At 37.9% G+C, this 14,814-nt stretch overlaps 1 protein-coding gene across 3 annotated transcripts in view; it reads left to right on the top strand.

Moving 5' to 3' along the window:
• LOC117209013 overlaps window positions 1-13,974 on the top strand; it is a 127,895-nt gene extending 113,921 nt beyond the window's left edge. For all 3 annotated transcript variants that reach the window (XM_033450565.1, XM_033450564.1, XM_033450567.1), the window contains exons 4-5: window positions 8,436-8,542; window positions 9,192-13,974. In XM_033450565.1, the coding sequence (XP_033306456.1) occupies window positions 8,436-8,542; window positions 9,192-9,632 (548 nt within the window). In that variant the 3' untranslated portion in view covers window positions 9,633-13,974. The remainder of the gene's footprint in view (window positions 1-8,435; window positions 8,543-9,191) is intronic.
• Window positions 13,975-14,814: the final 840 nt, after the last annotated feature.

The following is a 14,814-nucleotide window of genomic DNA, read 5'->3' as shown; positions in this document are numbered from 1 at the left end:
TATTTACTCGATTCAAGTTGAATTTGGTATAGAAATTTTCTCCATTTATATGTTCTATTCCTTTAATTGTATTCATAAGGATATGAATAGACACTGCGACTTTGCGTAGACACCTGCAATCTACTAGTCAATAATTTCTTAAAACCACGCCTAAATAAATCTTTAACTTCGTATTTGTAATGTCATATCATATCGCGGAGACAATAATTTTAGCTGTTACGCTAATAGTCGATCTACATTTACGGTTTAGTAAATCAACGTGTCCATTGAAAGAATAATAATCGCAGTCGAAGCGTATCAGCAACATGTATATGCTAACTAAGATGATAAACTAGTGAAAGGCATGTAGAATTGGAAGTCTTATTCATGGATCGATCGAGTATAATAAAATTTATCGATAACGATTGGAAACGAGAGCAGTCACGCGACACCAGCATTTAAACGGCTTTCGAATAAATTCATCGTCGCAACGTGTGCAGTCATTGTACACAGGATAGGTCGATTGGTTAATTGAATCGAATCGTACAGTTGGCTGACACGAGGCACTCGACCGTGACGTTATCTCTTCCGATCGATAGTTCTCTAGACCAATGAGGATTCCGAACGATAGATTAATAGTAGATACTCCTTCGAAGAAATAAAAGTCTAAAGCTGGAGCAGTAAAGATCTGAATTTATAGGGATTCTTATCGATCGACCTAAGGTCAGGGCCTTATCTCGTTCGCTTTCGCTACCAAGCGCCATCGTGGGTCCCATCCGATCTCCGCTTTTATCTTTACGAACTAATAACCGAACTCGATTTCCGCGAAGTATGTTAACCTACACCAAAGGAAAAGCTACGAAATCAAGTTAAAGCAAAGCGGTTCCGTTGCCTCGTTTTGTCGCGATTGTTTTCGACTAGACGCTATCTATCTCGTCACTGGCTCTGTCCAGACGAATTCCTTTTTATGGTTATTTATTAGGACTATCGTCGTCATGCCTGCACCACAGTTCATGGTCATTCCCCTAGGAATTCAGTTTAAGATATTAATAGCAGCTAGAGAGAAAAATTTGTAGTCTTAATACCGCAGCAATTCCTTACGAAGGAAATTTATCGTTCCTTGCTTATCGGGACGTATGGACAAGTAATTTCACGACTAATTATTCCAAAATCGTATCACATCGTAAATGTGTTAAGAAAGAAAATAACTTGCAGTGACGAAGAAAGCAGTTCGTTGGAATTGAATGAAACATTTTAGAGTGAACGATTTACTCGAAGCAAATTATGTACTCAAATCCAGAAACAGTTGAATCCTTAATTTGGTCGCTTAGACTTTGTATATAATTGTATTATAAATTAGTTTTTCAAATTTCTTTATTTTGGTTTTATAATTCTTAGGATAGTAGTGGAAACAAACAACTATTTTCACTATTCTATTGATTACCGTATAATTATTCGAATAAATAGAGAGAATAATTTGTTAAGCATGAGGAATAATTATGCGGATGAAATATTCCTCTACAATGAATTTACTAGATCAATTATCTTAAATGAATATCTATTCGAAAACATTCGAATACTTCCCAACTCTGCAACAGAGGCACAGTCGTAATCACCGTTGCGAATATGATTTCGCGGTATCTTGGAATTTCTAAAGGTATTCGAAGGCACGAACAAGCTGTCCGCCCTATCCGCGGCGTGAGCGCGAGGCGGCTCCTTTTCTGACTCTCAGAAACGAAGTAGGGGAGAAAAGGAAGGTCTGAAAGGAGGGAAGAAGGCTTGTGCAAACAGAGGAGCCAGTTTTCGCGCCGCACGCTGCGCCGCGTCTGCACCTCCCCGAGATCCATCACCTTCGTCCACCTCTTCCTTCTTTTTCCACCTCTTTCGTCTCCTGCTGCCACCGCTGCCGTTGCTGCCGTTGCTGCTGCACTGCCTCCACCTTTTCCTTCTGTTACTCCGTATCTCCTACCTCTCTCGGCACTTTACTCTCGACAACGAGGCTCTCCGGACCGACGATTACTCAAGCTCCATTCGTGAAATGAACCGACTCGACTCGCGCTGCACGAGAGTTTCAGACACCGTGAGAGCGACCTTGAAGCTTTGGACTTTAACTGCCGGCTAGCGGCTTCGCGAATTCCTCCTGCGTCGGCGGATACGAAAGATAATTAACCTCGCGTGGAAAATTGCTTCTTTGCATACTTGTCGCTAATTAGGTACCTCGGTTTTGAGAATATTGCATCGTTTTGTAAGTTGGATAATTATGAGGAATAGTTTATGAGTGGCTATCGCTGTCTCTGTAGCTTCCTTACTTATGAATAAACCGACGAATAAAGATCTACTTTATGTAAAAATTCTATTTTAAAATATCTGTGAAACTTGAATTAGAGTATCACAATAGCCATCGTTAGCAAGTATGAGAATTTTCTGAAATTAGGTTTGTGCTTTCCAATAAATTGATTTAAATACTGATTTAAGTAAAATAATACGATTGAAGATGCGATAACGTAATTAAAATTGCAGATAAAAAATGGCAAATTGATATGAATTTATCAGTTGATTTCATATTTCTAATACCTAGTAAGTATTTGATACGTAACATATCTGTTCAATGAACCAACAACTATATTCAAAACGATAATTACAATCAACGATAAACACTAACCGTATACTGAAAACGCGTAATCTACGCGTGTCAAATATAATTCGATAATAACTATTATCGGCGTTAAGACAAATAATAATTACTAACTCGTTATTATCCGATTGAAAAGCAGAGTGACATTCCCCGATCCGTATAATAGTCGTAATTACATCGATCTCCATAACATTTTTATCACATTAAACAACCTTAATCGCGCTACGAACTCCAATTTTCTTAAATGACTAGCAGCATCTCCAACAGTTACGATATCTTTCACGTAGTGAAACTTTGAAACGAAGAAGAAATCTACGAGAATGGAAAGAGAAAATGAACTCTATTGGAAAACGAAGAAAGAGAGATAACAACCGCAGCGGCGTTCGTTCAGGTTGGAATTTAATTATTCTAGTCGTGGAGAGCTGTGATTATCGCGTCAGTCGAGCAAATCAGGGTTTCACCTGTCATAGTTTTGACCAGCACTGGGACAACCGGTATCTATATGTATTCTTCTCATTTGCGTGCCGTTGTAATCTCGTGCGTTCACGGCGGATGCTTCTGGCCGAGGAGGACGATCCCGTGTATCGGCCAATCGTGCGTTTAGGTGTTAACGACAGGAACGCTATTATACGTGCCAGGCTTATAACAAGAACCGCGGTTATAACCGCGTTTTTTCCTTCTTTTGCACTTTTTTCCTCTGCTTACGCGGTCGGTACCGGCCTGCTCGCTTTCGCGTCATATTATAGCTTTCATAACGCCGACGCCGCGAAATTGTGGCGCTGCAGTGGTTCTCAAGCAATTATTTATCTCGTGAAAAAATATCGAAATTTTTCTTAATCGATTTTCAATTTCGTCGATACCTTAGGATTTTTGTATATTTTGTTTCTTTTGTATTTTACGATCGGTTATAATGGCAGAATTTCTTTGTAACAAACGAAAGACATTTCCGATGAACGAAGATTCGGGGGTACAAGGGTTCCTATAGAAAAAAGCTATTAGTTGCGAACCTATAACGAACAGAGAATCGGTTCCTGTATCGCGAAGAGCACGTAGAAGTAATATATGGGATCCATTCTTCTTTCCTTCTGTCTCGCTCTTTCCCACTTATGCGCTGGGCCCATCCTACCAGTTATTATCGGCGGTAATCGTGCCTAAAAGCCGGTGCCCGCTTTTGATTAAAATTGGCTTTTAATTCATTTGGCAGCCTCTAATCTCGTGGCGGCTCCGATCAGAGGAAACAAGAGTGAGGGAGAAGGGAATACTTGGAGAACGGAAGACAGAGGTTCGAAGCGAAACGCAACATTTACTTGCTGCATCTTCAACCCTCTGCCTGATCGCCTTATATGATATTATATGTATATCGGGCTTAAGATTATAAACTATCGATTGTATAGATGGTAATTTTTATAAATTTTCTTTATTCTTTTAAATAAATCCATTTGTTTAATGGACTATATCTTATATACTTTTATTTTGTTTCGTTATTACCTACCTAGGAGGATTTTAATATAACATAATCGAAAAGAGCCTACTAGATTCAAAGATGAAAGTTGGGGAAGTTTTATGTCAATATAATTATTACGATAAGTAATATTTTAATATTTTCAATATTTTAGTATTATAAGGAGCAATGTTTCGAAACATTATTTAAAAAACTAAAAATCTCAAAATATCAATGAAAATTGATTGACTTTTGTAACATTTGTTGGAAAACAACGCTATATCTATTATATCTAGGTACGTGTATATAAAATGGTTAATAATGACCACACCTATCCCGTCTCTTTATTTCAATAAATTATCTATTTCAAAATAAAAGATTCATTTTCACAATATTTTTTAGTTCTCGCGTTCTCCATTTCTAATTTTCATGAATAACTTCTTTAACTATACATCAGAAATAATATTTGATACGTACGAAGAAAAGAACTACTTATGATAGAATTGAACGTTCAATGCCACCCATATCTTCGCACAATTTCCTCGGAACTACAAGATATGCTTCGAGTTGCACGCGAAACTTGGTTGACAAGCTTTCAAGGAGAAGAGAGATTACTTAGCAGTTGGTTAGACAAAACATTGCAATCAGTGTGTCGGTGACGCCTGTCTCGAGTCATCGTACGTCTGGCAAGTTACTAACAAACGCATACAGTCGTCACTGTCCCGAGGAACGTTGCGCCGCGCCGGAACGATCTCACTTCCCTTATTTGATAACGATAAGCATCATATCAAAACGAACCGTCGAAGTTTCGTCGCCGATTGCTTCGACGGCGACTAGGTATCGGAAGTATAGGAGTTTGGTAATGGCTAACTGGAACGAGCAAACAGCATACATATATCGTCTCCGGAGTTAGTGGTATTAGTGTCAGGTTGTTATCGTCATACTTTTCTCCGCTGCTACCACGCAGGTACATACACATCGTGTTTCATATTGGAAAGCGGACGTCGCGAAACGGAACAGGAGGAAAAATTCTGGCGATAGTTCCAAACTTGTTTTGCCGTACTTGTGACGGAACTTTATCGCTGATAATGCCCATTATATTTCCGTATTCGTCGATTTCACGGAACTATTTTTAACTGGCAGTTCGGGTAATTTCCGATTCGATAGCGGCTTAAACGATGCTTAATGCAATATATTTTCGTGAAACTTTTTATCAAGTTCGAAGAAAACAACGATATTCAGCTTTATTATGAGCCGTTGATAACATTATTTCGATATTTTTATGGCCCTGGTAACAAATTGAACCAATTCAATCACCTTTAGAACGTCGGATATTAAGTTTGTCCTGTTTCGCGGGTCAAATGATATTGTTAAATGAACTGGGCTGTACTTTGTATCAACCGTTATTTACGCAATATACGAAATATTTACTAAATGTATGTTTACTCTAATTAATGTATAATTCCTATATAAATACATCTTCAAATTAATTCTAAACTTTACCAATGTAATCACGATAATTTTGTCTCATTACGATCCTAATGAAATTTCAAAAAGTTTCGTATAACAAAAATAAGATATTCATAAAAATGTTCCATAGTAAACGTTCAAATGTTTTCGAGAATTACTGCATTCAATTCTTAATTGAATTATCGTTCTTTGTTAATTATCACAAATATAATATATTAATATTACCGAGACACACTTGACTTATAAACGTTAATCACGGAGAGAAGAATTTTCGTTTACTTAGATAAGGTAAATTTAGTAGCTGAGAAAAGAACAAATTGACCCGCTGACTAAGAGGGATGTTGTCGCGATAGACATCCGCTGAAAGGTGAATTCAATTAATTAAGAAAAGTGGCACAATTAATTGGCGCGGAGTATAGAGCACGGTAGGTTTGCCGGAGAACAGTCTCCGATTAAGTCCTCTCGTGCTTTTTCTGGTTCCTGAAGACTGGTAGGAGGCGGTGAGAGAAAACGAAATGTAAAAGGAAAACGAAGGAGGGAAAGAGAGGCGAGCTAGTAGAGAGAAAGAAGGACTTTACGAGGCAGTTCGGGGACATTCTTGATTTCGATGTTGGGAAGGTACCCGACGAGAACCACTTGAATTTAACGAGGCTCCAGCAAATGGGCCACCCTGCAGACTTACCTCCTTCCTTTTCTCTACGTATGATGCTTATACCCATTCTCATATGGCCCGCAAACAAAGAAGCCAGAAAAACTCATAATCATGACATCATATTTTATATCGTCAAGCGTCTATCAATTAAGAAACCCCGTCTCATAACGGCAGCGAAAATTTATTATTTTTGACGTCGGGAAATTAAGCTAATGCGGGTAAATCATATGAACTTCCTTTATGTATGAACATATTTTGATTTGGGAAATATTAGACTATAATTTAGATTTTTTATCTATAGAGAATGACTCAAAAATATTGATCAAACGTTTGATAACTATTAACCCCAACTAGTAACATTTTTAAAACGAAGCTACCTTTTCTAAAAATTATAAGACTCAATCTTAGTTTCAACCGAGTTGGTAATAATAATTTATTATACTGGCCACTGCAAACAATTAATTAAAGAAAATAGACAAGATATTTCTTACATATTTTCGAATTTAACTAAATTCCTATATCGATGTCTATCATTGACTTCATCAACTTCGAATAGCGATGTGTATCTTGCTTCGTTCTTTCCGTTCATTCGTTATAAAACTTTTCTTAACAGTTATCAAGCATCCACTTAGTTTCTGTTTAATTCTTGCTAAAATGTTTGCGAAAACAGTTTCCATCTACATTATCACTGTGAACTAAGCAACGTGCACAACCCCATTACATACATTCTTGAAAGTTGCTCATCTTCTTCTTTCAAGATGGAGACTCTCGCGTCTAGTTACTACTACTAATATCTAAAAGAAGAAATAAATAAAACTAACAATTTTAAATATTAATTCTCTGCACTCTGTATACCAGTTACACTTATTATACAATCATTTCATAAGTCTGAATATTATACAAATATCTAATAAATATTATAAATATCGAATGCACAAAATTACTAAACTTAAATTCTGCCTTACAAAATATCTTCTTCTCTTCAAAAATACTTTCATGTGATCGATTCGTACAAATTTCTTAAAGTCATCGTATTACTTTCCACAGATATGAAGATAACGACAAGAACTCAGGCAATTATTATTTTTTCAATTCATGGAACACTTTATTCTAGAAACATTGTTATACCTAACAATAGCATAGCATACTGTAAAAAAATGACCCTGGGGAATATATCATGCAGTGAAATCTCTCTGAAGGTGCACAAATAAAATAATCCCGTTACAAGCACGATATTCGTGGTACAACCGTTTCACAAGCATTCTGTTCTTCCAAATGGTAAGCTCGAAAGCGTCGGTTGTGCACCTGTAAGCCAGCCCTTTTTTCTTTTCTTTGGTTATCCGGAACAAAGGACGCCTACTTCTCGGGTCGGCAGAATTTCGTAATAGCTGGTGCGAAAGAAAAAGGGAGACACGCCGTTGCAGCAAGCATAGCGCAACGTGCACGGTTCGGGGTCGAGGCACGACAGGACCCGCTAAGTGGCAAAGTACACACCGGTCGGTCTGTGCCTCCTTCATTAGCACCAACTAGCCTCGGCGGCAAGCTTAGCCAACCTTTTCTTCCTTTCTCAGTGCCGAAGAGTGCCTGGAAGAGGGTCTCTGAGCATCGATGTAGGTACAACTCGCGCTATAAACCTCGACGAGGTCTCTTCTCGGAAATATGCCAGCTCGCATACCGAACGCACAAAACGGTTTACCTCCTGTATCCTGCGGTTTGTCCCCGATAACTAATGCCTTCGCCTGATTTTATAAACTCCATTAGTTTTCCTTAGGTTACTCGTTTGCCTCTTCAACGCGACGTCGTTCATGAAGTTAACGCGAGATAGTTTTAACTGAATCTTTTGGAAATTCATAATTCGTTAATGGCTATTGTTTTATTTTATATTTAAGATATGCAGATATTGAATTGTGGAGATGAGTAGTTTAACACTAGAACCGCCAACGACCAATGATATGAAAAGTATATGAAAAAGTATATAATGAAAGAGAAAGAAGCTTTTATTTGTACATTTTAGAGAAAATTGTCCAAATCTTCGAAAGTATACGGCTGTAAATCTATAATTTCCAAATGAATAGTTAGTTATTTCGTGATTTTGAAGTGATTCTAGGAATTTGCAAAAGGAATTACATTATATGTAATTCATCCTGATCGATCGAAAATTTATATTAACTAATTGATTCATAGTAATATTCATCAGTTTATATTGTGTAATTTATTCAGTTTGATAATTGAATTTGTCTTTGCGTTTAATGTTACAGAAAAACTTACGACTCAGTCCGAGGACTTCAGTAGGAAGTTGTACATCTTCGCGGAGAAAAGCCAGCGATACATTTGCTTCAACAAGCGATGGAAACCCATCGGCCTGGTAATTACTTGCCTACCAATTAGTAGACATATTTCATCAACATGAAAGAGCGAGTAAATTTATAGGCATTAGTAAATGCACCGGATTGTACGGTTCAGACGTTTATATTCATCGCTCATATTATCCCTTTACCAGTGGCTACCTAGAAAACATCTTCGCTAAAAGTGTAATTTGCGAGTGAAAATATGAATGATTTCAATCATTAATGTGTTTCTGGCAGTTAGAATACAACGGTTTTTGCTATTATTATTTTAAGAGATTATTAACAAAGTATATTTATAGAAAGACTCCATAACTCCGTTCGTTTTAGAACAAAATTTTAACGACTGCTCGATTAAATAAATTTCTCGCCATTAAACTTAAAATAAGTAAACACCTATTATATGAATTTCAATCATACACGTGAACTGTTTCTCTTTTCTCTGATAAATTGAAATAAATGAAGTTCCGGTATAGATTATCATTCAGAAGTAGCTAAATACTTGCCTATTTTTTGCAACATATATATTACCTGAGCCACAAAAATACTTTACTTATTGCAAAGATAATATATTCATAAATGACGTCTAAAAGTGTCCAAATACATTTGCAAGCCTATATATGGCATCAGAAATACAAGTATGAAAAGAGTCTATTATTTTGTTTCCAGCCTAAGAAGCAAAAGGGTCCCATGTGTCAGTTCTACGAGGACTACAACGGCTCGTATCTGACATACAGAAGCGTCGTAGATAGCTCGCGGTATCTGGGCTTTAACAAGTTTGGCAAACCGATGAAGAACCATCGTGGTCGACAGGAGTGCTTCAATTTCATCAAGTACAATCCTCACGCCGACATCGATCACCACAACAGCTTGGTGAACGCGGACATGGGCGGAATGGACCCACGGGATCCTTACGTGGTATCGAGGAAACCGTCGCCCGTGATGAGGGCCACGAAGAACTCCCTGTTGCAGGCCGACAGTACGAGGGAGATCGTTCATACGACGCATCGTTATCGACACCCGAATCGAAGTTGGAAGCGTCCCGGCGAGAAGGTCTCTGCACCGCGAAGACGGCTCGAGAGTCCTCTCTTCGAGGCCAACAAGTATTGAGCCGCGCACTGGCTCGCCGATCAAGACTGCCTCATTTACACCTGTGAGAACCTGAGATCAGACTGCCAAATACGCTGGTGGAACGTACGGTCGAGATTTCAGGAACCCACCACGCGGCACCACGTGAAACGCGGCTCGAAGCACGCGCCTCGATTGATCGCAACGAACAAAGCTAAGCTCGCCTCGTGTGTCTCCTGCTCGCTTGCGTACAACAATTATCGACCAACCGCAATTTCGCTGCACAGAAGAGACGAGCAACAACGAAAAATTGTTCGCAAGACACGAGCGTACCAACTTGCAGGATGACAGTCTTGTTGGCTAGAGCTTTCGTTATGCGTCGTTAAATTCCATTTCACACTTGCCCCGACTGAATCCTTTCAGGCAAGTATGCACGATATCATAATTTCTCCCCCCTTTCGTTCCATCGCTAAATTTTTGATACGATTAGTTGGCAGTCGTCGGTCAACGGCGTACTGTTTCTTTCATTTTCATCGATTATCGATCGTTCTCGTTGTCTCGTTTAATAATCCAAAGTTCCGCGTACGAAACTATACGAGAAATAGCTAAAGTTTCGAAGAAAAATTAAAAAAAAAAAAAAAGAAAAAAAAATGCGAATTCGTCGGAAAGTCTAGGATCAGTCGATTTAGCGATGGATGAATATGTTGCGCGCGATCGGCCTAAATCGTTGCGCAATCGGATAGCTACCGTGCTTCAAGCGCTGTCACAAACCGCAATAGATGCGCGGAGAGATGCACGAACAGCATACGTCTATGGAATTATTTTCTTCGGTATAAATTTCGAACTTAAACGATTCTACGATCTCGTGATTGCATGTCGAGTGTACGTAGGTTGGATTTAATAAAAGGCGATCGGGTTTAATCGAAAATAAATCGAAAGTGAATCACGTTGATTAGCCGTAACGTTTCTCTCGATGTCGATCATCGGAATTTAATGGAACGATAATTATACTTTCGGATCGCGTGTTTATTCGTGACGATGGAATTTGTCCAGGAAGGAAATATTTCCGGTATAGAGACGCGCTGAAAAGGTGTAACTCTCTGGCGTGCTCGCGCAGTAGAGCTCACGCTGCGCAAGACTCTCTCGCTCGCTGTGCTAATTACGCCGCCTAATGTAGCGTGCGTGCGTGCATGCGTGCCTGCCTGCCTGCGTGTATGAATAATGTGTGCGTGCGTGCGTGCTCGCGACGTACACGCAGTTCTCACCGTCGCGTTGATGTCGAAGCTCGCGTTGCAGTCGTTTTCGAATCGCTACTTTATCAACGGCTGCTCCATTCACCTGACCGTTTTTTACCTTTTATTCTAATCGATATTATTTATACAAAAGAAAAATATAAGAAAAGCAGAAGATATACACGCGTGCGTGAAAGTCGACTACTCGGAACGCACACACATACACACAAACGAACAGAGAGACTTTCTTAAACAGAGAATCGGTATGCAGTAATTTCAGGAGAGCAATATACGCGATAGTGTATATATATTTTTCGTAAACTCTATTCAGAAAACAGTCGTTGGACAACGTAATGGACAAATAATAACAGGATCTCTGAGTATTTTATACATGTATTTGAAATAATGAATATGATTATTACTTTCGATGTGGTTTTCATCGCGTCGAACGGGTGTAATTCATACAGAAAATCTATTTTCTGATAGGAATGAGAGTGAAATAATTACTGAGAGTATCGGCTTAAACTGCGTGTTCGTGTACGAGCTTAATTATTTGTGTGCATTTTGGCGTGCGTACGTATTTGCCTCTGAACGCGTGTGACTGCGTGTAATATATTATATGATCGTTAATGAAGTTAATCCTTAGGACGCTATCGCAGACTGTATTACTAGGTTAGGTACACGAGTATATGAAGCGGTGGCGACTCGACGAAAAGAATCAAAGGGTAGCGTTCCTCGGCCTCGTGAGAATTCTTTCCGTGTAGCTTTACCTCCTGTGTGCTTTTCTAAATCGGTGACAACCGCTCGTGTACACCGTAATTTAAAGTACGAAATAAAGTCGCATGGAGCCATCCCTGATTCATTCGTTTTCGCAGATTTGCCACGTGAGGAGCGTCTACCCCTTTTTCCCAAAAAGAACTCGCTCCCTAGGTAGCTTATTTATTGAAATCATGTTTAGATAGTACGAAAACCAAACCGCCCGAGAACACCTTTTCCTCGTATATGTACGGAAATGTGCGCTGCTCTCTCTTATTTTACTTATCGCCAATTTCATGGCTTTTTCGTTTTTTTCATTATCGCTCATGAATTTTCGTACGAAGTCATCATTTTATTCATTCCTCTTTTTCTTCTTGGAGAACGCGTTTTAATACTTCAAGATAAATTAATCGAAATCGGTTTATTTGTTATTGTATAATATGTAGAATATTATCTTTTGTTTAGCGGACGTGTGACGTTTCAATGCAATTTCTTTTTTATTTGACGTAAATAATTATGGAAACGATATTTCTATTCATATTCACGATATTTTAAGTAACCATATTCGATATCATTCTCATTGTTGTACTTATTTTCTTCTCACCTTCTATCTTTACGTTATCAGTCTTAAATCCGAAAATACTCAATACCTGATTAGTTAATTTCATTTTCGTACGAGTGGCAGTGCGTAGAGGCCCTATTTCCACCCCGAATGGTGTTTGTACGTGTCGCTAAAAAGAAAAAAAAAAGTAGACAGCAAATTGTTCGTAGAAATGCCACGCTCCGTTTGATGAATTGAAAATGTAGCTGAACATAAACACGTGAAATTACTTTATCAGTTGCGTTTTCTCTGACGCCTTTTTCGTGGCTTTTCTTATCGATCAAGTTTGATGCGCCATTAATTTTATTGTATTGTATTTCGAAGCAACGAAAGTATGATAACAATAAAATTAGGAAAATGCTATTTCTACATCGTTTTATTTCACAGTTTCATCTATCGGTGCGTGGCGCGTGCAAGCTAAGTACGATAAAATTTCGCGCGCGAAACAGAATAAAAAATGCCAGCTGTTGACCATTAAGGAAGAAAGAAAAAAAAAATAAATATTGTATTGTAATATGATATTGTAACTCCACCAGTAAAAATTAACCTACTCGTTTTGTATGTGTAAGCGTAGCGTCACGTAACACTGCGTCGAGAATCGCGGCGATGTTTGCAGCAATTAGAAGCGGTACTAAAAGAACGGATATTTATGCGTGAAAATTTCTTCTATTCCTGTTCTATTGCATCGAACAGCGAGCAAAGAATCGACGTACATTGCGGGAAAGCGCGTAACGATTCTCGACGAGCGTACTTCCTTAGAATCATGAGTTTGCTCGATGTCAAGTCACTTGGCATTTAGTTTTTATATTACGAAACTTCACACATTTTTTCTACGATCATATTTCGATATTTCGGAGCGACACGAGTATCTAGTTGCGTTTAGCATTTTAAGAAGCAATTTAAGAAAAGAAAACAAGTAGTATTTTTAATGACGCGAAAATAGCACAAAAAAACATTCGTCGAGTTTCCTGTCGTTGACGCGTGCCTTGACCTCGAGCACCGAAGCAACCTATCAATCCCTCCTTTGTTTCTTTTTTTTTTTTTACTTTCTCACAATCTACAAACGCGAACGGCAAAAAAGGATATAAAGAAACGAATGAAACACGAGAGATGAATCTGACTACCCTATAGATAGATAGTATATATAATGAATAAAGAAAAAAAAAGGTAAAGTATAAATATATATATGGAAGATGATGTGTATGTAAGATATTTAATACTGATTTGTCTTAAGCACACCGCGATGATCGATTGCGATGAAACGATGATAATAATTATTACGATGATTGTTGTATAACGAACGACGACGACGATGATGATGATAATGTTATTCTACATTGTAATTCGCGTTGTAATATAGAGACCCACCTGTTACCCACTAAAATCGATGTGTCGATGTATCCCGGACGTGCTTCGCTCGTACACGCGTCGAGGGAAATCGGAAATTGCGTTTCCATGGGCGGCGGACGTTGGACATCGGCCAATAAGTCAAGAACTCAGATTTTTCTATGAGAAAGACCGAACAAGGCCATTATCTGGTCGATGTCCAACGACCTCCGGCATCTGAGCTAAACGAAATCGTTTTCGAACCGTTTACGATTCTCTAGTATTAATCGTATCGAGAATGCTGGTTCCGTTGTAAAGCAGCTCGTTACTACGAGTGCAGCACGCCTGGAGCAACTAGCAATAATATAACATTCCAACTTAAATCGCGTACGTACTGCGAATTCTAATAATGTGTGCCGCCGTACGAGAGAGAAAAAAACACTGTCAAATACACGCTCATACACTGCTACATACTTGTGGTATTTATTTCAGTTACACCTCATCCTTCGTTACTATTCATAATAGAACTATGCGTTACTATTACGCAAACGTATTACGCTTAGCCACAAATCAATTAGTAAACAATAATAAGAGAGATAGAAAAATTTATATGTATTTTCTTAGGTTTTTAAGCTTTTTTGTTACCTTTCTAAATATCATTTCTAAAGTAAAATGCGTTAAATGTTAGTTCGAATATATTTTATATCTATATTATTTAGAATTTTTTTTACTTATATTGGATATTGTATGAAATTTATTAATACTTTACTCTTTTTTAACATATTAATAATTATAACAACTGATTACTCATAATACAGTTTAGAACAAGAAAATGCCATTTTCATTTAGTCAGTATCAATAAAAACATTTGAACAAAGTTGCACATACAGTGCAAGCAGAAATGATTAGTAGTAATAGTAATTACTCATACGAGATTGAACGAAGCAGTGTTAAAGGAGCGGCTGTTAAACCAGTCGATAGTGATAAAGTCGTTATCGTTTGATTTATGTCAACGAGTTATGCAAAGTGAATAAATTTATTACAAAATAATTTCTGCCAAAGATTTATTCTCCGGTAATTTAATACTGGTAATTAAGCAACCCTTCAGTCTTAAACGTCTGTATAAAGAAAGGAAAAATAAATGATTTATAACCGTTTATATGGTAACGAGTTGTGAAATATAAACTGAATACGCGAGCAATCTACGATTGGAAGGGAATATTAAGCCTAAACAAGCATTCATCAAAACTTCAATAAATATAGAGTAATTCAACAAATATTTCTATATAAAAATTCAGTTCATCTTGCA

Source organism: Bombus bifarius, unplaced genomic scaffold (assembly GCF_011952205.1).
Source record: "Bombus bifarius isolate JDL3187 unplaced genomic scaffold, Bbif_JDL3187 scf7180000008165, whole genome shotgun sequence".
NCBI classification, from domain to species: Eukaryota; Metazoa; Arthropoda; class Insecta; order Hymenoptera; family Apidae; genus Bombus; species Bombus bifarius.
This window is presented reverse-complemented; position numbering and strand designations above follow the sequence as displayed.